Here is a 24880-nt window from a genome sequence, read left to right on the forward strand (position 1 = left end):
GAGGCCAGCAGTCACCTTCTTCACGCTCCCCCTCTGCCTCATTCCAGCTCACTGGTATCTCCTATAAAGGAGCTTGTATCCACTTTAGACACCCTCCCCTGATTTTTTACAGCTGCCACACAGTAGACATCTTTGATCACATGGTTGTGGTGGCCAGTGGGTCCTGTAATATTGTAACAAATAAAGAGAGTTCTTAAGAAGACACTACCCCGAGGGCACAGGAGAGAGTCACAGACTGAAGTAGCTGTCTTTCTGTGCAAAAGGCCTATTAGACTAATCTCCACTGCCAGGGCTTGAGGAGCAGACTTCTCATTAAACAGCTGAGGGGCAACTATAATTCTCTGCAAAGTCCTTGGTGGATAGGCACTATCTTCAGGTCCTCCTCCTCCTGCTGCACTCCAGAGCACTGGTAATTCCTAGAGGGAAGTTCATACAAGGATCTGGTGCCCCAGTTGTTACATCTGGTGCACTGGATTTTGTGGCTACCACCCAAGGGACATTACCTGATCTGATGGCCAGTGGGGCTTGCATTCATAGGTTCCACAGAATCCTAACAAATGGAGACAGTTCATGGCTGGCTACCATCCCTTGAATACCCTGTAGGTACAGACTGAACTATGATCTCAGTCATCCTACAAAAGAGGTCTGTTAGATTTTCCTGATGTTTCAGCTTGAGGGGCAGGCTTCTGGTTTGGCACACAACTAGGGGCCTACTTAGGTGTTCTCTGGGGATAGAGGCCAGTGGATGGGGAACAATCTTTATAAATGAGGTCTGAGAGGTATGTTCTAAATAAACTAAGGGCCAACCATACTCCTCTCCAGAGATTGCAAGACATCACTCCTCTCTCTTTGGTGCACTCCAGAGTGCTGGTATCTCTTAGCAAGGAACTCATACACCCATTTAGTGTCCAGTTTTTGCATCTGGTGCTCTGGTTTTTGTGACTGTTGCCCAGGAATTGGCCCTTGACTGCCTGTCCATGGTGGTCTGTAGGTTTTGTATTCATGAGTTCAAAAAGATGGTGGCAGAGAAAGAAACAGTTCTTAAATAGCTAACACTCCCTTGCTCAGTTAAGAAGAAAGAGACAGAAATGCCCATCTCCCAGTCTTCCCTGAAAGAGGTGCATTCGCATATTTTAAAAATTGCTGCCTGAGAACCTGGCTTCTAACCAGCCTAAATGTAGGTGCTGACTGAGCTCTTCCCTTTTGGGGCACTGCTTGGCTCATGGCACACTCTGAAATACTGGGAGCCACTGAAAATATAGTAGGGTGACTAGACAATCACAAGGATTGAGAGAGAACCAAAAGCCACAGCAGGGTTAAACAGTAATGATCACCTCTTAAGTGAGGTTATTCCTTCAAGACTAGGAGAGGTGCCTTTTTTATCCAATGGATAGAAACCAACACAGAGAGTCAAGGAAATGAAGAAACAGAGGAATATATTCAAGGTGAAACAACAAGATAACACCTCAGGAAAAGCCTTTAATAAAATGAAAATAAATGATTTATATGAAAAAGAGTCAAAGTAATGGTTATAAAGATGCTCACTAAGCTTGGAAGAAAAATGGATAATCATAGTGAGAATTTCAACAAAGGGAAGATATAAGAAAGTACCAAACAGAAATCATAGAGCTGATGAATACAATAATCATATTGAAAAAATACAGTGAAAAGTTTCAGAAGCAGACTAAAGGAAACAGAAGAACGTATTAGTACACTTAAAGACAGAAAAGTGGAACTCACCACTGTGCAAAAGAATAAAGATGGGAACTGATGGGACAACATTAGCAGACCCACACTCACAGTATAGGAGTTCAGAAGAGAAGAGAAAGGGGCAGAAAACGTATTTGAAGAAATAGGGACTGAACATTTTCCTAACTTGGGAAGGAAAGAGACACACAGATCCAAGAAACCTATAGAGTTGCGAATAAGATGAACTCAAAGAAACCCACACCAATGCACATTATAGTTAAACTGTCCGAAGTTAAAGAGAGGGAGAGAATCTCAAAGGCAGCAAGAAAAGAAACAACTTGACACTTAGATTAAAATGTTTATAAGACAAAAAAAAATGTTTATAAGACAAGCAAAAGCTAAAGAATTTAGTCACCACTAGACCAGCATTATAAGAACTCTAAAGGGAATTCTTTAAATTATATATATATATATTTCTTGAAATGAATGATAAGACAAATATTTTAAATAATATTTTGTGAGATGATACTGAAGTAGCAATGAGAGAGAAATTTTACTATTATATATCTATAATAGAAAAGAATAGACTTCATATTGACTCATTTTTCCCCTTAAGAAATTAAAAAAAGAAAAGAAACACAACATGTGCATAAATTTGAAGAAAAACAGTTTTTAGGGAGATGGTAGAATAGGGTGTTTTATTATTCTCTATTTGATTTATTTCTGCTTTAATCTTTATTATTGCTTCTCTTCTAACTGGTTTGTTTCTCTAGTTCCTTGAGGTGTAAAGTTAGGTTGTTTATATAAGATCTTCTATTTTAATGGGGCATTTGTCACTAAAAATTTCCCTCTTTCCCCTGCTTTTGCAGCATCTCTGAGTTTTGTTACATTGTGTTTTTGTTTTCATTTGTCTCAAGAGATTTAAAAAAAATTCTTTTGCACTTTCTCCTATGGCCCCATTGTTTGAGAGTGTGCTGTTTTCTTTCCATGTATTTGTGAATTTTCCCATTCTTTTTGCTGTTACTGATTTCTAGTTTTACTCCTTTGTGTTTGGAAAAGATACTGTATAGAATCTTTCATGTGCAGTTGAGGAGAATGTACTCTTCCACTGTTCCTGGAAAATTCCATATATATCTGTTATGTCCATTTTGTTTGTATTGTTCAAATCTAGAGCTTTCTCGAATTTCTGTCTGGGTGTTCTATCCATTATTCAAAATGGGGTATTAAAGTCTGCTAATGTTATTGTGTTGCTATCAATTTCTCCTTTTTAGATATGTCAATATTTACTTAGGAGTTCCAATGTTGGACCCACATAAGTTGAGAATTGCTACATCTTCCTCTTGAATTGACCCTTTTATTATTATATAAGACCTTCTGTGTCTTGAGAAATAGTTTTAGACATAAAGCCAATTTTTTATCTGATAGAAGTATAGCCCTTCCAATACTCTTTGGCATAGCCCCTCCAATGGCAACCCCTCTTTGGTTGCCATTCCCATGAAGTATCTTTTTCCATTCCTTTACTTTTAGCCTATTGTGTCTTTAAATCTAAAGCGAGTACTTGTTTGTTTTACTCATTCAGGTACTATATTCCTTTTGACATGTAAGTTTATTCCACTTACATTTAAAGGAATTATTTACAGTTGAACATTCTCTATTAAACTTGGGTAATTGTTTTCTATTTTGCGATTTTTTTAAAATCTCTTCCACTTTTGATGACTTCCTTTGGTATTCGATTATATTTTATATTTATTCACTTTGATTCTTACCTTTTGTACATCTATTAAGTGCTTGCTTCAGCAGCACATATACTAAAATTGTACATCTATTAATGGTTTTCTTTCCTACTTAATAAAGTATAATTGACAAAATTCTTTATATAAAATGTACAATGAGATGATTTGGTACACATATACATTTAGAAATGATTTTCAAAGTTGATTATTCAGCTCATAATTACTTTTATTGTAGGTGGATGCTTAAGAACTACTCTCTTAGCAAATTTCAGCTATACAATATATTACCAACTATAGTCATCATGTTGTACTTCAGATCTTCAGAATTATTCATCTTATAATCGAAGGCTTAAAGCCATGGACCATCATTTCTACATTCCCTTCATTTGCAAGCCACTGATAATTACCATCCTACTCTGCTTCTGTGAATTTGACCTTTTCTTTTTTTTTTAAATTTTATATACAAGTTAAATCATGAAATATTTGTCTGTGACTTATCATGTCTAACATAATGTCTATCCATTCACCCATCAATGGACAGAAAAGTGTCGTTTCCATATATTGGCTATTGTGAATAAAGCGATAATGAACATGAGGGTGCATATTTCTTCAAGATACTGATTTCGTTTCCTTCAGATATATACCAGAAATGGGATTGTTGCATCTTACAGTAGTTCTATAAACTTTCTGAGAACTTCTAAACTGCTTTCCACATGCACATAACAAATTACATCCCCATCCAATTATCCAAGTATGCCTTTTACTCCATATTGCCACCAACACTCGTTATCTCTTGTCTTTTTGATAAAAGCCATTTTAACAGGTGATAGTTCATTTTGGTTTTCATTTGAATATGTCTGATGATTAGTGATTTTGATTACCAATTGGGCATTTGCATGTATTCTTCAAAAAATATTCTAAGTTCTGAAGAAAAAACAATAAATTTTAAAAGACACAAGGTACTTGTTCTCAAGTATTTCCACTCTACTAGGAAAGTTTGTTATTAAATAAGTAATTAAAGAGATATATGATATGCATTACATTAGATAAATTATACTTAGAAAAAGAAAACATGGCAAGATGATACAAACTTGAATGGGAACATTCCAGATATGATGGAATAGGATGGAACAGATTATCATTCCTAATGCAAATTGGAAATTTGTGTGTGTACGTGAATGTTGAAAGGAACTGGGTATTGTTGGAAAAAAAGGATTAAATGAACTAAACCTAAGTGAAAAGGGCCTGTTTTATGCAAACATATTGTTTTTAACCATTAATTACCTGATAGTGTTTGCCAACGCAGGATATGGATTGAAGATCAGGCTTTGCCTGAATGTGCGACTGTGATGACGAAAAGAACTAGACAAATTTTGGAGGAATGTCTAACATGAAAAATTCTGAAACCCTGCAGAATAAGGGTGCTTTCCTGAAACCTAAGTAGTTTCTTAAGAGTGGAGTGGAAGTTTCTATTGTCTCTTAGAAAAAGAGTTGCTTCTTTTTTAATCACATTTTTTTTTGCTTCTTTATGTGTCTTTTTAATTTTTTTATCCAAAACCATACATTTCACATGAAATAAACATAATAATGTTTATTTTATTAACCACCTATTGACAAGTTTTTTTCTCTTTCTTCATCTAACCAAGAAGTGAACTCAGATAGGTCTGAGTTGAACTTCTATTTTGAGTTGGTCCACTTCTGGTTTCAAAAGTCTCAAGATAGAGACCTAATTGGTTTTTTATCAAGAACCTGGTTGGCCTCTCTTCCTCCATTCCAGAACACTCTGAGAGATTCATTCAGCTTTTCTGATGTTTTGACCTCTCCCCCTAAGTCTCACTCTGAGTGACTTTCATTTCCTGACTTGTTGATTTTAGCCATTCTGACTGGTGTGAGGTGATATCTCATTGTGGTTTTGATTTGTATTTCCCTGATGCCGAGTGATATGGAGCACTTTTTCATGTGTCTGTTGGCCATCTGGATGTCTTCTTTGCAGAAATGTCTGTTCATGTCCTCTGCTTTCAAAGATAGCAACTGTCTTGATGGTGATACAGTTGCATATTTGAAACAAGATCCTTCTTGTTTCTAAGAGACCTCCCCTTCCAATTTCCCCCAACTCCCTTCTCCTCTCTATCTCCCCATGTCCTCCATGCTATTTGTTATGCTCCACAAATAAGCGAAACCATAAGATAATTGACTCTCTCTGCTTGACTTATTTCACTCAGCATAATCTCCTCCAGTTCCGTCTATGTTGCTACAAAAGTTGGGTATTCATCCTTTCTGATGGAGGCATAATACTCCATAGTGTATATGGACCACATTTTCCTTATCCATTCGTCCGTGGAAGGGCATCTTGGTTCTTTCCACAGTTTGGCAACCGTGGCCATTGCTGCTCTAAACATTGGGGTACAGATGGCCCTTCTTTTCACAACATCTGTATCTTTGGGGTAAATACCCAGTAGTGCAATTGCAGGGTCATAGGGAAGTTCTATTTTAATTTCTTGAGGAATCTCCACACTGTTTTCCAAAGAGGAGGTGAATCATGAGAGACTATGGACTCTGAAAAACAATCTGAGGGGTTTGAAGTGGCAGGGGGGGTGGGAGGTTGGGGTACCAGGTGCTGGGTATTATAGAGGGCATGGATTGCATGGAGCACTGGGTGTGGTGAAAAAATAATGAATACTGTTTTTCTGAAAATAAATAAATTAATTTAATAAAAAAATAAAATTAAATAAAAAAAGGAGTATGATTCATACTAAAAGTTTTAGCAAAGATTTTTATGAGCTTGTTCCAAATATTTTCTCCAATTAAATTACCTTTCTCCTATTGTCCTTTTGCTTAATTGACACAACCATTTTATAGCTAAAAATTATAGTAATTATGACAATTTAAAAATTTATTCTTTTCACTGTGCTGGAACTTTTGGGAGGGGGGTCTCACAATCTGTTAATTGTTTCTTGCTTTGCTATAAGCTGTAGAATGTTTCTTTTTTCCCCCTACCATCTAGTGTTTTCAAGGAACCAAAATAAATCTGATAGTTCACTGCAAAAAAAAAAATCATGTTTTATACTACAAATACAAAATGAGTATCTGAAGTAAGCATGCATTGGATGGCCTTAAGAACCATTTGGATTTAACAGAACCCAAAAGTATTAAATCTGAGACTTAATGTAGAAATAACTGAAATGAATGCAGAAAGATAAAAGTGTACAAAACAGCAATAGCGAAAGAGTATAAGCAATATATGAGGCAGAGTCAAGTGATATGTATGTCTAATTAAAATTCCAACGCTAGAGAAAAGACAGAAACATTTGAAGAAAGAATACCTCAAAGATTTCAAAAATTGCTGAAAAAAAGATCAACTCTCAGATTCAAAAGCTAAGAAAAAAAAAACAGAAGCATAAATACAAAGAAAAGATACACAGAGGCTTTGCTGAAATCCAAAGATAAAGGCAAAATCTTAAAAGCAGGCTAAGAAAAGAACACATTTCTTTTAGGAGAACAATAAAAATAACAGTATGTTTGTGACAATAACAACTGAGGCATGAAGTCAATGTGCTGCCATTTCTAAAGTGTTGATAAATAAATGGATCAGAAAACTCTGACCCCAGAGAAAACATACTTCAAAATAAAGGAGATTAGAAACACATTCTCAAACAAACCAGAAGCAGAGAGAATTCAACAGTAGCAGACAGACACCACAAAAAAACCCACTAAAGCTCACTAGGCTGAAGGAATATGATCCCATAAATAAACAAAAAAGGGTAATATTAAATGAGCAGAACTGAAGAAAATAAATATATGGATTAATAAAATGAGTACTGAAAAATAATAAAAAATGTGCTAGATATATTTTAACAGAATTTAAAAACCTCTATGGACTTAAAATTGATAACAATGTCCTGTAGTGCTTGCAAAAAGTTCAGGAGTATAACACATAGAAATAATAATAAAAATGTCAAGAGACAACAGATAAACTTAAACTGTTTTAATACTTACATAGTTTAGAATGTAGTGAAAGTATTGATTAAGAGTGGACTCTAATGATTTGAGCATGTTTGTTGTAAAACATTAAGAGCTATATAACTAATAGAAATGATATAGTGAGGTAGTAAAGAATATTTGATTAATATTTTTGAAAGGCAGGAAAGGAGGAATAGAAGAAAAAAGAGGTGACAGAAAACAATAAATAGCAGTATGTTAGACCAGAACCTAACTGTATCAGTAATTACAATAAAATTAAATGGATTCTCCATTCCAATTAAAGTATAAGCACTGACTGGACAAAAACAAAATAAAACTGAAGTATGTGCTGATTACTTTTGATAAAACGGGACCCAGCCACCCCATGGCTTAGGTGGTTATGTGTCTGATTCCTGGATTCAGCTCAGGACCTAATCTCATGGCTCCTAGGATTGGAGCACCTTGCTGGGCCTCCTGCTCAGCAGGAGTCTGCTTGGATATGTGCTTCCTCTGCCTCTTCCCCTGCTCATGCTCTGTCTCTCTCTTTCTCAAATAAATAAATAAATAAATAAATAAATAAATCTTTAAAAAACAGGAATGACAAGTTGAAAGTAAATGATGAAAATTAATATGCTATGAAAATATTAGCCAAAGAAGATAGGGTTCATATATTAATATCAGGCAAATAATAATTTAAGGCAGAAAGTATTGCTAGATAAAAGAAGGCTAGTTCACAATAATAAAAGAACTTCTTGAACAGAAAGATGAAATAATTCTAAATGTGTATGAATGTTTAGAATGATTGCTGGAGTTGGCTCATACCAATTGATAGGAGATAATTGAAAAACACCTCTTCCCAATGCAGTATTCAGTGATGTCACATTGATAACTTGAAATTGACCTTATCACGAGTATTTACACATTGAGTATTGGAAAATTCTACAAATCAAGACTCTTTCTTTTTTCTGAATAGTTGATTGTTATATATTTGCCAGAATACCACTGTACATAAACCTAATAATATGTCTTCAAGATATAAAGGAGTCAGAGAAGTGAACAAATCCATCCTCATAGCTTGAGATTTAAATACACTTCTCCAAATATTTGATAGACAAGCAGATAGACAAATAAGGATATAGAATATATGAATACTATTTTATTGAGAGAAAGAGAGAGAGAGAGAGAATGGATGGAGTGGGGAGGGAAGTGGGAGAGGGAGAGAGAGAGAATCTTAAGCAAGCTGCACACTCAGCATGGACTCTGATGTGGAACTTGATCTTATGACCCTGATACCATGTCCTGAGCTGAAATCAAGAGTCAGATGCTCAACCAATAGAGCCACCCAGGAACCCCAAATATATGAACATTATTAACTAAATCAACCTTTTATATCATGATAGAATGCAACCTTCAACAGGTTCAGATACCTATTTATTCTAAGTATGCAATTTGGAATATTCACCAAAATAGTCTATAAGCAAGGCTCCACAAATTTCAAAATATTAAAGTCTTTCTAAGTGCACACCTTGACACTAGACATTGTTAACAGAAAATAACTGGAAAAATCTCAAAGTGTTGAAGCTAAACAACACTTCTAAATCACTCATGGGTTAAGAAGAAATCCCAGTACATATTAGAAAATAATTTGAAATAAACAATAATGAAAATATGATATATATCAAAATCTGTAGAATAATACTAAAGCAGAATTCCTAAACTATACATCTGGGAGCCCTGTCCACAAAAGCCCTGTACTGTGACCTCAGGTAGTGCAGGAAGGGGTCTGACTCTGGACAGATTTTAGTCCTTCCCCTGAGTGGGTAGAAGTGGTAATCATTCAGGAGGCAGGGTATCGCTATTACCAGGAGATTTCAAAAATCTCGAGTCCTGGGGTGTCTGGCTGGTTCAGTTTGTAAAGCATGAGACTCTTGATCTCGGGGTTGTCAGTTTGAGCCCTACATTGTATGTAGAGATTACTTAGAAAATAAAATCTTTAGAACAAAACAAAACAAACCTCAACAGTCCCATAAGAAAAATACGTAAAAAAAAACCCAAAAAACAAAACCCTCTAGCATTATTTTGTAGAACTGGTTTATTTCCCCAGCCACTTCCACAAAACATGCAAGGAGAAACAACCTTGCTATTAATACAAAACAAAAACAAAAACAAAAACAAACAGACAAAAAAACCTAGGGGGAAAAAAAAGATAATGGTGAAGGATCTAAACAAGTATTTCTCCAAAGAGAAAATGCAAGTGATCTGTAAACTGAAGAAAAAGTACTCAAACTGAAAATGAAAATGAAAATCATAATAAACCATGAACAAAGCAAGAAGACACTGGCAAAAATTTGGAAAGTCTAAAAATTCCACTATTTGGAAATAATGTGGAGCATTAGGAACTGCTGGTCCAAAGGAAAATGGGAACCAGCACAAAAGGAAAAAGTTTAGCAACTTGTAGTGAAGTTGAAAATATGCGTTGGTTATTACTTAGCAGTTTTAGTCCTAGGAATATGGCAATAAGAAACTAACACACATGCCAATCAGACTTCATGTGTGGTGATATTTATAGAATATGATTATTCAATAGTCAAAAATGGAAACAACTTTACAGTATCTATCAATAGTTGAGTGGATAAAAAATTATGATGTATTTGTGCAAAGGAATAGCATACCAATGCTATAAAATGACATGAAGATATAAATTAATAATCACATGAACTAAAAAGACACATAAGTACATTATTATTATAGGAAGATTTCATCTACATAAAATTTTAGAACAAACATATATATTAGGGATGTGTCCATAGGCTGTGAAGCTATTAAAGAAGAACAAAAGTGTAATTACCAGAAGTATTAAGAAAATGTTCTCTTCTAGAGGAAAGTTAGGGCTACTGACATAATAGAAAGCCACTGGGATTTTCTGGGATACTGGGAATGTTCTATTTGTTGATATGGGTGATATGTTATATTTGTAACACAGGACCTTCATATTTTATTCACTCTTACATCTTATATCTCACAATAAATGTATTAAAGTAACAGAATCTGCATATAGAGTATGATTCTTATTTTGCAAAAATTAATTGACATATAAAGAGATCACAGGATGTTAATAGGAAGCTCATGCCTACTGAGTATAACTGCTAATATTTTTAATACTGCCTGCTGTTTAATTTGGGTATAAGTACCCTTGCTACTACAATGATGACAGGAAGAGCTAAGATGGCAGGGTGGTAGGAAGACCCTAGGCTTGCCTCATCCCTTACACACAGCTGGAGAAATATCAAGTCATTCTGAACACCCACCAAATTGACCTGCGTATTGATAAACTGCACAACTAGGGAGAGAAGGGGCCACATCAGGGAAGGTAGGAGGTGCGGAGACTGGATTTAGGGGGGAAATGGATCACAGGTACTGTGGAGGGGAGCCCTGGTCATGGAGAGAGGCAGGAGAAAGAAAGAGGGAATGAGAGGGAGAGGAGTACACAGGGGAGTGCACAAAAAAAACACATCCCCAAAGACACTGACTGGGAAGATGAGAGGGGCTGATTTTTGTGAGTTTTTACAACCAGTGGGTTCAAAGACTAGAGTTTTAGAAGTCTGCAGCATGGCCAGTGCTGAGCCCTGAAGGCCCTGCAGTGTTCCTGTGGAGAAGGAGGGAAGATAGCCTGGGAGCAGAAGATGCAGTCTGAGGATCCCCTGGGATGTCCTGGGAGAGACTGTTCCCTCCTCTTGAAGCACATCTGGGAGAGATGTCATTCATTGTCTCTCTGGGAGAAAAAAGAACTGACAGGCACCATTTCCTAAGACATCTGCTGAGGGCAGCTAACCCAAACACTGGTTCTTTGACAGATTTTTCTCCAAACTACCATAGCCTCGTGCTTTGGTGTGACTGCCCTTTTGGGATAAACCTGCATCAGTTCCAACATGGTGAGACCTTCCTGCAGAGGACCAGCACTGGTCTGCACCATGCCAGGTTTCTAAAGTTTTGAGTTCTAAAACTCAGCTGGCTTGCCTGAGATAGAACACAGGTGGGCAAGCAGATGGCCCAGATACAGTCAGGTTTAAAGCAGGATCTGAGGGACATCTGGAACACATAAGGGGAGACTGTTTCCTCTTTTGTGAGGGCTTCCCAGACAGCAGTGGGCTTGAGCTCCCCTTTCCAGGGACAAGAGAGAGGGCTGGCAGCATTTCCTGCCTCTGTGTTCTTTCTTTTGGGATGAAATTCCAGTCCTGACATTTTGTCTAAGAAGAAGCATCTGACAAAGTATAGTATACATTCTTGATGAAAACCCTCAACAAAGTAAGGACACAGGGAAAGTATCACAACATCACAAGTCTGAATATGAAAAAGCCACAGCTAATATAATTCTCAATGGGGCAAAACTGAGAGCTTTTCCTCTACCAGCAGGAACAAGAGAGCAATGTCCATTCTCACCATTCTTATTCAACATAGTACTAGAATCATAGATTTCAGCAATCAGACAACAAAAAGAAATAAAATTTCCCATTCAAATTGGGAAGGAAGAAGTAAAACTTTCACTATTTGCAGGTGACATGGTACTCCATGTGGAAATCTCTTAAGACTCCACTAAAAAATTGCTAGAAATGATACATGATTCAGCGAAGTTGTAGGATACAAAGTCAACATACAGAAATCTCTTGCATTTCAATATGCTCATAATGAAGTAGCAGAAAGAGAAATCAAAGAATTGATTCCATTTATAATTGCACCAAAACCCATCTCATACCTGAGAATAAATCTAACCAAAGAGGTAAAATATCTGTACTCTGAAAACTATAGAACACTGATGAAAGAACCTGAAGATGACACAAAAAATTGGAAAAACATTCCATGCTCATGGATCAGAAAAACAAATACTGTAATGATGTCTATACTATCCAAAGCAGTCTACACATTGAAATCAATCTCTATCAAAATACCACCAGCATTTTTCACAGAGCTAGAACAACCTATCTAAAATCCATGGAACCACAAAAGACTGCCCCACCCGGCATAAAGCCAAAGGAATTTGCTTTTGAAAAAGCAAAGCAAAGCTGGAGATATCATGATTCCGGACTCCAAGCTATATTACAAACCTGGGGTCATCCAAACAGGTTAGTACTGGTACAAAAACAGATACATAGATCAATCAATGGAATAAAAGAAAACCCAGAAATGGACCCACAACTGTAAGGTCAACTAATTTTTGACAAAGCAGAAGAGAATATCCAATGGAAAAAAGATAGTCTATTCAACAAATGGTGTTGGGAACACTGGACAGCCACATGCAAAATAGTGAACCTGGACCACTTTATTACACCATACACAAAAATAAATTCAAAATGGATGAAAGACCTAAATGTGAGACAGAAAACCTCTAAAATCCTAGAGAACACACGCGGCAAATTCTTCCTAGACACATATCTAGAAGCAAGGGAAACAAAAGAAAAAAAATGAAATATTGGGACTTCATCAGATTAAAAACTTCTGCACAGTGAAGGAAACAATCAACAGAACTAAAACGCAACCTTCAGAATGGGAAAAGGTATTTGCAAATAACATCTCTGATAAAGGGTTACTATCCAAAATATATAAAGAGTTTATCAAACTCAACACCCAAGGAACAAGTAATCCAATCAAGAAATGGGCGGAAGGGGCACCTGGGTGGCTCAGAGGGTTAAGCCTCTGCCTTCGGCTCTGGTCATGATCTCGGGGTCCTGGGATCCAGTCCCTCATCAGGCTCCTGCTCGGCAGGGAGCCTGCTTCCTCCTCTTTCTCTCTTTCTCTGACTATTTGTGATCTCTGTCGGTCAAATTAAAAAAAAGGGGGGGGGCAAAAAAAATGAATAGTCATTTTCCCAAAGAAGATATACTGATGGCTACCACACACTTAAAAAAATGATCAACATCACTTGTCATCAGGGAAATACAATTCAAAACCACAATGAGATATTACCTCACACCTGTTGGAATGGCTAAAATTAACAATACAGGAAACAATGTTGTTGGAGAGGATGTGGAGAAAGGGGAGCCCTCCTACACTGTTGGTGGGAATGCAAGCTGGTGCAGCCACTGTGGATAACAGTATGGAGGTTCCTCAAGACATTAAAAATAGAACTTCCCTACAACCCAGCAACTGCACTACAGGTTATTTATGCCCCAAATACAGATGTAGTGAAAAGAAGGGGCACCTGCACACCAATGTTCATAGCAGCAATGTCCACAATAGTCAAACTGTGGAAGAAGCAGAGACGTCCTTCAACAGATGAATGGATGAAGAAGATGTGGTTTATATATGCATGGAATAATACTCAGCTGTCAGAAAGGATGTATACTCGCTATTTCCATAGACATAGATGGAACTGCAGGGTATCACCTGCAGGAAGTAAATAAGTGAAAATAAGTAAAAGTGAATAAGTAAATCAGAGAAAGACAAATATCATATAGTTTCATTCATATGTGGAACATAAGGAATAGCGCAGAGGACCATAGCAGAAGGGAGGGAAAACTGAATGGGAAAGAGTCAGAGAGGGAAACAAACCATGAGAGGCTCTTGACTCTGGGAAACAAATTGGGGGTTACAGAAGGCAGGTGGGGGGATGGGGTACCTGGATGATGGGCGTTAAGGAGGGCATGTGATGTGATGATCATTGGCTGGTATATGCAACTGATGAATCGTTGAACACTAATGATGTACTATAGTTTGGCTAATTGAATTTAAATTAAAAAATTAAAAAGTGAAATTCAATGATTCTTATCACCATACATATTTATTATTACTTTAATTGCTAAACTCCTTTCTTTACTTGGTTTTATGACAATCATTTAACAGTCCATTCTAGAATTTCTTTTTAAAAGGCAAGGGGCAAATAACCAATGGAGCTGAATCCTATCATGGAGTATATTCATTATGAAAATGTTTAACATTTCATTCAAGTTCCATATAAAATTGTACTTTTGTGTATTAAATAACACTGGTGTTGGATTTCATATATAGTCATTTTTCCTTGCAGTTTTAGCAAATTTTTAGCACATTTATATTAGGGAATTTTTAAGAAATGATTCCATAGTATAGTTTTGATTGTTTAGAATTTAAGTGAACATACTTTTCTCCACTATGATGCCCTATCATAAAACAATACAAACCCCAACTTCCCTCATTTCTACCCCCCCACCAAAAGCCAGATTCTTTTGGTAGTTGTTAGTTTTATGTTTAGTGTTCATGTTTTCATATGAAAATTTTATGCTTCGTTACAGGCTAACAGTTTAGAAATTCAGATCCACCTCATGGCATAAAGATTACTGGAAAAATAAATTAGCTAAATTTCAAATATGTTCCTATATTGTGCATACAGAAATAGTTTTCACTAGTATATTAACATTTTGATAGAATTAGTTCCTATCCTACTAAGTTAATGCAAGGGAAGAGTAATAAAGTTTTTTAATCAATTAATTTACTCAACTTAAATTATTACTATTTTTTAAGGATTTATTTATTTGCTAGAGAGACCACAGGAGCACAAGCTTGGATGGCGTGGGGAGGAGGAGAGATGGGGAAGGGGGAAGGGCTGAAGAAGAGAAGGACAGAGTGTTAACCTACTCTATGTTGGGCTCTGAACCCCACAGAGGGCTTGATCTCAGGACCCTGAGATGATGACCTGAGTCTAAACCAAGAGCAAAGTGCTTAATTGGCTGCGCCACCCAGGTTCATCTCAATTATTTTTTAAAAAGTAAAGAATCTACCAAAGGAATAATCCATCCACAAAGCAGCAATCAATACACAAACACATACACACAGGGTCAGCCTATTAGCTAGCCTGAGCCAAACGCATTCCCTCTTGGTTATATTTCAATATAATTCTTGATTTTTCAACTTTATTAACCACTTTAGCAACCAGATATAATAGACAAGGACATATCTCTTTGACGTCATCTTCCTACCACCTTCTCCTGTTATGTATGTTTACTAAAGAGGAAGAGTTCTCCTATCGATTACCCTTTTTACTTCCAGTGATTCTCAAGAATTTCCATGAATTTTAAATGGCAGCTCTTGACTGTAAGAAAACGGTATCACCACCCCCTACTCCATTTGTCCATCCTTCTACTGCCATCTCCAGAATCTTAGTTCTGATTATGATCCTTTGCCACCTTGACTGGGAAACAGCCTGCTAACCAGTCTCCAAGCCTCCATCCTCCCATTCTCCACAGGGCTACACAGGAGTTACTGCAAAATTGGTCACACCACTCCTGTGTTTAAAATTCTTTGGTGACTTTCCCTTTAACGTGTAAGACATTCAAACTCCTTACTCTGCCCTGGGAACCCCCTGTCTGACTCTTCCATTCTCTCTGACATCATCTTGTCTCCTCTACCATGTACCCATTGCACCAAAGTCTCCCTGGTTTGTTCATGTTTTGTCCAACATCTCAAATGTATTTTTTTTCCTGTAGGTCTTTTGGTTGTTTTCTCTTCTGCAACATGTGCACCGGAGAATTTGGTGGTTGCCTTTGTCTCATCTTTCAGGTTCTGCTCAAATATTATTTCCTCAAAGTGACCGACTTCAGGCCAGCCCAGCTAAAGGCTCTTACCCCACTACCCCGTCTCTGTTGTTTTCCCTCAGCCCCTACTTTACTTCCTTCCCAACATAGTTCACGATTCATAATTATCATTCATAATCCTTTTACAAGGATTTCAACTATCCTGCCATCAAAATGTAGGCTCCCTGAGAAGAACGACCATCTCCATCCTCTTTTATAGAAGGAACAATTCTCAGTAATACTCAGATCCTCTAACCTCAAATTCACCTCCTGTCTGCTTTGGTTCTAATCTTCAACACGCTGAGCATTATCAGCTCATGTCATAACAAAATATTTCGATGATTCATATCTTGTGTTCTAACAGGAATTAGGCATATCTTACAAAACATGACTTTTACTTGTTTGAATTGACCAAAAAAAGCAAACTTTACTTAAACTACATTCTCCAAAATTTTTTTAATTAGACAAAAAGAGTAATTTCAGCCCATGCAGTCAAATAATTGGCATGAATTGACAGCTACCACTATTGTTTAAATTAAGTTGGCAGTTTTAAGTAGGTAACATAAACATATTTCAAAGGCATACAAACATTTTCAGGGAAGACTTAGCTGATGACTATTTTTTTTTTATAGTATCTCTCTTCTTAAGTTCTAAGTTAATGAGTGAACTAAACTTTCTATTGTCTTATGTACTATTTATGTTTAAACAACAAATATTTCAACTTATGCGTTTGTGTAGACACTTAAATTTGTAAAAAAAAATTATAAAATTATCTAGGTGAACTATTTATTCTCTTGGCCTGATTTTGTAATTTAAAATTATTCTCTCCATAAATAAGAGGGTGAATAGTTTTGGTTATTGGATAAGACTAGGATTCATTTTGCTTCTATTTGAGGGACATAGTTATAAATGATTGCTTCAAGTTAAAAACAAGTATCCTCTTAATCTCACAAAACAAACTGAGGGTTGCTGGGGGGAGGGGGTTTGGGAGAAGGGGGTGGGATTATGGACATTGGGGAGGGTATGTGCTTTGGTGAGTGCTGTGAAGTGTGTAAACCTGGTGATTCACAGACCTGTACCCCTGGGGATAAAAATATATGTTTATAAAAAATAAAAAATTAATTTAAAAAAGAAAACAAGTATCCTTGATAATTTAATAATCATCATTAATTTAATATTTCAAATTTCAAATTATAAAGGGCTATTATTAACATAAAACAGAGAGCTAATTACTTGTTTTTAAATCAGTGTATCTTTAAACTGTTATTTGATAAGCAGTCTTAATCAAATGAAATAAATCATGATAAATTATATATTTGAGAAAACCTTAATGAGATGTGTACCAGGTTGCTTTGGTAGACTAAAGTTGTTCTCTTCATACAATTACTCTGTTTTTCTAAAATAATTTGGGGGACAAAAAACAGGAGATACTATCTTTCAGCTAGTCTAAGTTTAAATTTAGTAGATATTAAAATATATTATTAAGAAAACTAAAAATCAAATTAGAAAAAAATAAAGCAAATGGGCAAAATGGAAATAGCAAAAGTAGATATTTTATATTAAAAATTTTCCCCAACTTCTTATTGGTATATATGCATATTGGTTATTGTGCATATATATATGATCCAATTAGCTTTTTAAAAGAAAACATATTCAAAGTATTTTGTAAATAATATGAGAATAATTAAAGGTATTTGACCAATAATATATATATCCATAAAAAAGAAAACATCAATTGTAATGAAGGTTTTATGTTTTATTTTAATTTGAGTTTATTTATTTATTTATTTTGGGTGGGGAGCACACTTGTTTGCACATATGAGAGAGGTGAAGGGTTGGGGGAGGGGCAGAGGGAGCAGAGCATCTCAGCCCCTCTGTACTGACTGCAGAGCACTATTCAGAGCTCAATCCCCTGACCCTGAGATCATGTCCTGAACTGAAATCAAGAGGTAGTTTCTCAACTGACTGAGCCACTCAGGTGTCCACAAATGAAGTTCAAAAAATTAACTCTAGAAAAAGAGAGATTATTAATTATTGCATTATTAAAGCATTTGAAGAAATAAAATATTTTTAAAACTTGGAAGTATGATTATACAATTTCTTCTTGAAATTTTAACAGTGTAAATACCATGAAGATAATTCCAGGGTTATGAAAAGCAAATGGGAGAACAGATAATAGCTAAAAGAAATCAGGCAGAAAACAAATATGTGAGAATGAGGGCTGAAACAAGCTACACTCAGGGCACAGCTTGACTACATCACTGAAATCAAGTTTCGTGGGATGTGTAGTGTTTGGATCACGAAAATCTAATGTCAATTATTGTTCAAGCCAAAATGGTATCTTCCTAAAACAGTCTATACTGACTGGATGTTGTAAAATGGCTCTGGGTCAGAGGGTGACACTAACTGAGGACCTTTGAAAACTCTAGCAGGAATGATTTGGCATCTGAATAATTCTCATGACAATCTTGAAGAATAAGTATTGAAAAAGAAAAAGAAGAAAAACAACACACACTATACCCAGTTACACCTGCAGCACTTGTGGAAATGCCATTGATGGAGGATTTAGAAATGTGGGGGCTCAATCCTCCATTTTTGCAGATCTACTGTTAGACTTTTGTACACCTTGATGTTTCTTCAGTCTTAAATGTCCTCCTTCCTATCATCCTTATCTGGTTAACTCCTATTCAACCTGCAAAGCCTACCCAAGATGCCATTGTGATTTACCTCTCCATTCAGGCTCTCACAAATCAACTCCTCAACCCTATCCCACTCCATCCTCTCATTGCTATTTGGGTTTCTTGCCTCCTCTAAGTGATCCTATAGTCTTTCTTTTGCTTATCTCCATCACAATACCTTATATGATAAAATACAGTATATTAATAAAATACAACAACCATTCTTTTTGTTTTCCTTACAAAAAGTGGTCTTTTGGAAAATGCTGGTCACGGGGCCTGGCACTTAACAGTCACTCAAAAAATGATCACTGGATGAATAAAAAAAAGAAACAAGAAAATGAGTGGATGACTAGAGAATTCTCAAGGAGCCTTTCCATTACATCTGCAGATTGTAGACAATGTCAGGAAAGAGCATAGTGGATGGTAGCAAATGTAATAGATAAGACTTGGGAACAAACGTTTAGTGATCTTAAAGCTCTACTGCATGAATTCAAGAAACTCTGATATCTGTAATTCCATTGTATATCTTGTCCACATGTCCTAAATTTTAATTTATAATTCTGAAGTCAGGGATGATTTTAGTTAAGTTCAAAAAATAAAAACTTTTGAGAGTCTGTGAAGTGAACATTTCAGTAACCACTTTTCTGTCTATTAAATTTTTGGTCAACAAGGTTTGAGAAACTTGTTGCGCTGAGTGAAAATGTCAAAGCAAATAGTTTTCTAAGAAATATTTTTACCCCTTCCCTTCTGTTATTTTTGTGATTTTTTTTGTTCTACTACATTAATTTCTCTGAGCCATTTTTATAATGTTTCCTTAAAATTTTCAACTGAATTTTAACACTTCCTCTCACCCCCAATTACTTCATGTCCCTTTTACGCGCCATATTCTGAAAACAGTTAAAGATGTTAAATGGATTATTTGTTCTTTGGGTGTCGAGTTTGCTAAGTTCTTTATAGATTCTGGACACTAGTCCTTTATCTGATATGTCATTTGCAAATATCTTCTCACATTCTGTCAGTTGTCTTTTGATTTTGTTAACTCTTTCCTTTGCTGTGCAAAAGCTTTTGATCTTGATGAAATCCCAATAGTTCATTTTTGCCCTTGCTTCCCTTGCCTTTTGCGTTGTTCCTAGGACAAATAATCCAATCAAGAATTGGGCAGAGGACATGAACAGACATTTCTGCAAAGAAGACATCCAGATGGCCAACAGACACATGAAAAAGTGCTCCATATCACTCGGCATCAGGGAAATACAAATCAAAACCACAATGAGATATCACCTCACACCAGTCAGAATGGCTAAAATCATCAAGTCAGGAAATGACAGATGCTGGCGAGGATGCGGAGAAAGGGGAACCCTCCTACACTGTTGGTGGGAATGCAAGCTGGTGCAGCCACTCTGGAAAACAGCATGGAGGTTCCTCAAAATGTTGAAAATAGAACTGCCCTATGACCCAGCAACTGCACTATTGGGTATTTACCCTAAGGATACAAACGTAGTGATCCAAAGGGGCACATGCACCCGAATGTTTATAGCAGCAATGTCCACAATAGCCAAACTATGGAAAGAACCTAGATGTCCATCAACAGATGAATGGATCAAGAAGATGTGGTATATATACACAATGGAATACTATGCAGCCATCAAAAGAAATGAAATCTTGCCATTTGCGACAACATGGATGGAACTAGAGCGTATCATGCTTAGCGAAATAAGTCAAGCAGAGAAAGACAACTATCATATGATCTCCCTGATATGAGGAAGTGGTGATGCAACATGGGGGCTTAAGTGGGTAGGAGAAGAATAAATGAAACAAGATGGGATTGGGAGGGAGACAAACCATAAGTGACTCTTAATCTCACAAAACAAACTGAGGGTTGCTGGGGGGAGGGGGTTTGGGAGAAGGGGGTGGGATTATGGACATTGGGGAGGGTATGTGCTTTGGTGAGTGCTGTGAAGTGTGTAAACCTGGTGATTCACAGACCTGTACCCCTGGGGATAAAAATATATGTTTATAAAAAATAAAAAATTAATTAAAAAAAAAAGATGTTAAATGGGTAAGGTGAGCACAGGAGAGATCAGCTGGCAAGAATCTCACAGGCCTGGGCAGGTGGGGGATGGTGTGTGGGGTGAGGAGGGGGAGGCATTGCTGGGAAGAAGGAAAAGTGCAAAGACTGTCCTACAATCAGGGATTGAGCAAAGAAAAGTGGATCGATTTAGATTTTGGCTCAAGCCCTAGCAATCAAAGGTCGAAAATGAAGACTTTTACTAATTTGTTGTCATTTGGGAACTTACTTCTGGCTAAGAATAATTTCAGCGATACTCAATAATTCAGTTGTAGTTGAACATTACATGCAGGCAGAAGAGTAGAATGCGCGTTCTCTGGACATGTGTACCCTTAAAATAAACAGGGTTTGCTTCAGCTGACCTCCCCCTCTCATGACATTCTGGGGCATCTGCTCTGACCCTTCTCATGGGGCTCTCCTGCTCGGATCTCCCCTCCTCAGGAATACCCCACGTGCCAGACTTGCTTAGTCCAGTTCTTCACCCTCATCTTCCCTTTCTACCTTTCCTCACTAAAATGCTCCAGAGAAGTTATCCACTTAGGATAATTCACAATGAATTGCAGTGAGTAACACTAGCTTTCACTCTTCTAAAGTATTTGTTCAGAGTATTTGTCATTCCACATAAACTTCAGGTTTGTTCAATCTGGTGATCTCATATTTTTGAAGAAGACAGAATATTGAAGGCAGTTGGGTCAATGCACTTTAAGTCACATCATAAAGGTAAGGACCACACAACTATCTCTGAAAATGGGGGGTTCTGGTGAAGGGAGAAGGAGAAAACTTATTAAGATATTGGAATTGAGACATAGATTTTTTGATTAGAAACCTCTACCTCAAGTTGTCTGGGGATGGGATAACCATGTATCACATTCACATATAACCTCATAAAAGAAGATAGTTTAGAATTAATTCTTATGACTTAAAAGGTCAATTATTTTTTCCTTTTTAGGGTTAACTCAAATTTGAAACCATATATAAAGTTCCTTTTCCTCCTCTTCTGATTGAAGAGAATCATCTAGCTTTGATCTATATTTTAAGTCCTTAATTAAAGAAGTTTTTTGCCCTTTAAACTTCCAGAATTAGATAACACATATATATCTCCATACAAAATAGCCTGTGTATACTTGAACATGTTTCAACAAGTTTTCATTTATTCACATTTATGAGCCAGATAGTTCTGGGCTGTGGCTAATTTCAAAGAGTATGTGTTATGTTTAAGAGGCTATTATTCTCAACTCTGTCCTGTAAATCTGACCAGATTCTTAGCAGCCTGTGGGGACTCCTGCAAACATGATGTTTTATAAGGAAGCAATTATACAAATGGCAATGGGAATGCAGAGAGCCTATCACATTAAAAAGGTACTAGTTGGTCTCTGAGAAACTTGGGCCAATAAATTCTTGCTATTGTCTGTTATTCCTCTTTACTGGTGAGTAGCATTTTTTGAGGAATGTTCAGTTTTAAACAGACCAGAGGCCATTTATAAAAGCTAAAATGCCAAGCTCCTTTGAATAAAGCAGATTGTGATAGTATTCAGGCCAGTATTCAACTAGAAGAAACCTATATGACAATTAAACACATTTTGATGAAAGATAAAATATAGATAAAATGAGTCAGCTAGAATCAATTATGTAAGTAAGGAGTTTAAATCGCTATGATTTAATTTTTATTACATATTTCACAGCATCAAATTTAATTCCAATTCCACTTTGTAAACTCTTAAACCATTTAATTAAACTTGGCTTCAATTCTTGAGTTTTAAATATGAACTACAAATAAAACAAATCTTCTTTATGTGACAAATGATATCTACATAAAGCCTCAGCAAACAATATGTAAATGTTGAGACACTGAAAGTATTCCTGTTAAAGAAAAGACAAAACAAAACAAAACAAAAAAAATACAAAAAAAAAACTTGGGTAAATAAAAAGGTGTTTATGGGTCCCTGGGTGGCTCAGTTGGTTAAGTAAGCATCTCCCCTTGGCTCAGGTCATGATCCCAAGGTCCTGGGACTGAGTCCCACATTGGGCTCCTACTTAGTAGGGAGTCTGCTTCTCCCTCTCCCTCTGTCTGTTGGTCCCCCTGCCTGTGCGCTCTCTGTCAAATAAATAAATAAAATCTTAAAAAAAATAAAAAGATATTTGGTATGATTGGTAACATTAACAGTGTCCTGGAAGTCTTTGCCAATACAATATGTTACTTTTGAGTACTAACTGTAAAATTTATGTGTGCAGAGGAACGATGGAATACCTAGTTGAAAAGGTGACTAGATTTAAGGTTTCCAAGGTAAAAGTCAAGCAGTGGTATATTAGAATGCAAAACTGAAAAAAGGCTCTACCCTTGAAAAAAATTAAACACATTTGAATAAACCTTACAAAAATGATTAAAGGATATAATTAAAGCGATATCTACCTTTATTTTCTAGATTGAAAGATGCTCAGGGAGAGAGATTTTCTGTTATTTGCTAATATTTCTCAATGCTTAGAGGCTGACATGAAGTAAGGGTTCAGTCAAAACTTGTTGACTTAGTGAAAAGTTTTGGAAATTGATGAATGATAGGTAACTAATTTGGTTTAAAAATGTCAGTCAAATATTATCACATAACTTAGTTACCTATTCTGAATTAGAAACCAAATTTCTTCCAAAGAAACTTTTTAATCTATTGAGAAGGAGGTTAGAATTAAATTTAATTATAAATCTAGTAATTATCTTACTGATACCAGAAAAAAAAAAACTTCTACATCCATATTCACTTCTCCTATAGACTGATCTTCTAGAATATATCTCAAATACACCACAGGAAGAAACCCTTTTGAATAATTCAGTGTTACAAACATTGCATGTTCAACTTTTTCAAATTTATGTGTTATTTTCATTCTAATGATACAAGTAATGCTTGCTTCACTGCAAGACTTCTAAGGCTGTGGCAATATCAATTGTAAATGATACATGGATTTTTCTTTAGAGAGAGTTAACAACAATCTCCAAAATAAATTCCATCATCACATGATTTCACAGTTTCTATTGTCTAATTTCTGTTCTCATTCTATGTATGTTCATATGCTTCATAATACCTTCACCCAAAACATTTTGGTGAAAATTCGAAGCAGAAAAAATTATGATAATTTCAAGGGAAATTATTATGATAATTAGTTTTCAAAATGTTTATTAAAACATTTTTTGAGGGGTACCTGGGTGCTTGAGATGGTTAAGTGTCTGCCTTTGGCTTAGGTCATGATCTCCTGGTCCTGGGATGGTGCCCCAGCCTGTGTGTGTCGGGTAGGGGGGAGTTCCAGCTCAGCGGAGAGTCTGCTTCTCCCTTTCCCTCTGCCAATTCCCCTCCTTGTCCTCTCTCTCTCTGTTTCTCTCTCGCAAATGAATAAATACGATCTTAAAAAAAACAATTTTGAGTTTTTACATTAAATAAAATTATGATAATCATATCATTTAAATAAGCTACTTACAATTTTTTAAACTTAGCAATGTCAAAAGCCACTCACACACACATGAAGCTAGAGAACAGTAATTAAATCACATTTTCTAGACCGAATTCCTATTACCACCGTGAAAAGCATATTAGCAAGTGTTTTATAATGTAGGAAAAAGTCTCCCTTTTCTTACTCTTACCTTCTGAAACACGAACAGTCCACAATATAAGCCAAATGATCTCCCCTGGAAATCTCATTCTGAGGATCTTTGAGGGGAACATTTGATAGCTGACAGTGTTCACACGATGTCAAGTTCTCTTCCTCTACGAAATGTGATTAGCACAGGAAAGCACTTGCTCAAAAGGAAATTGAAACACAACTCAGGAATTAAAGGGAGTAGCAGATGCTCCGCCCCTCAGAAATTTTGCAAGGTAGAAGAAAAAAATTAACCCCAAACCCCAGCAGTGTCAGAGTTTGAATCCGATTCTCCCTGCATTCCCACTGAATGTTAATGCTGTGACTTGCTTTTCATTTGTTTCATAAACCCTGGCATGCTCTCTGCTGGAACACGTTCAAGTTCTTGGAATGTGCAAAGCAGTAACTGCTGACATCCTCTGGATTTCATAAACCCTCAAAAGATGAAAGAAGAGAAACTCTTGGTGGGGGGATGGGTGAGCCTGGTGGTGGGTAGAAAGGAGGGCACCTATTGCATGGAGCACGGGTGTGGTGCATGAACAATGAATCTTGGACACTGAAAAAATAAAATAATATTGAAAAAAATCATTT

At 36.3% G+C, this 24880-nt stretch overlaps 1 protein-coding gene across 2 annotated transcripts in view; it reads right to left on the reverse strand.

Annotated features, from left to right (window-relative positions):
- The window catches only part of LOC116576095 (complement factor H-related protein 4-like), a 54488-nt gene extending 30007 nt beyond the window's left edge, over positions 1–24481 (reverse strand). Inside the window, exon 1 of one of the 2 annotated variants that reach the window (XM_032317908.1) lies at positions 24294–24481. In XM_032317908.1, the coding sequence (XP_032173799.1) occupies positions 24294–24375 (82 nt within the window). In that variant the 5' untranslated portion in view covers positions 24376–24481. The remainder of the gene's footprint in view (positions 1–24293) is intronic. The other variant, XM_032317909.1, reaches the window with a different exon arrangement.
- Between the last annotated feature and the right edge of the window lie 399 nt (positions 24482–24880).

Source organism: Mustela erminea, chromosome 17 (genome assembly GCF_009829155.1).
Source record: "Mustela erminea isolate mMusErm1 chromosome 17, mMusErm1.Pri, whole genome shotgun sequence".
Classification (NCBI taxonomy): Eukaryota; Metazoa; Chordata; class Mammalia; order Carnivora; family Mustelidae; genus Mustela; species Mustela erminea.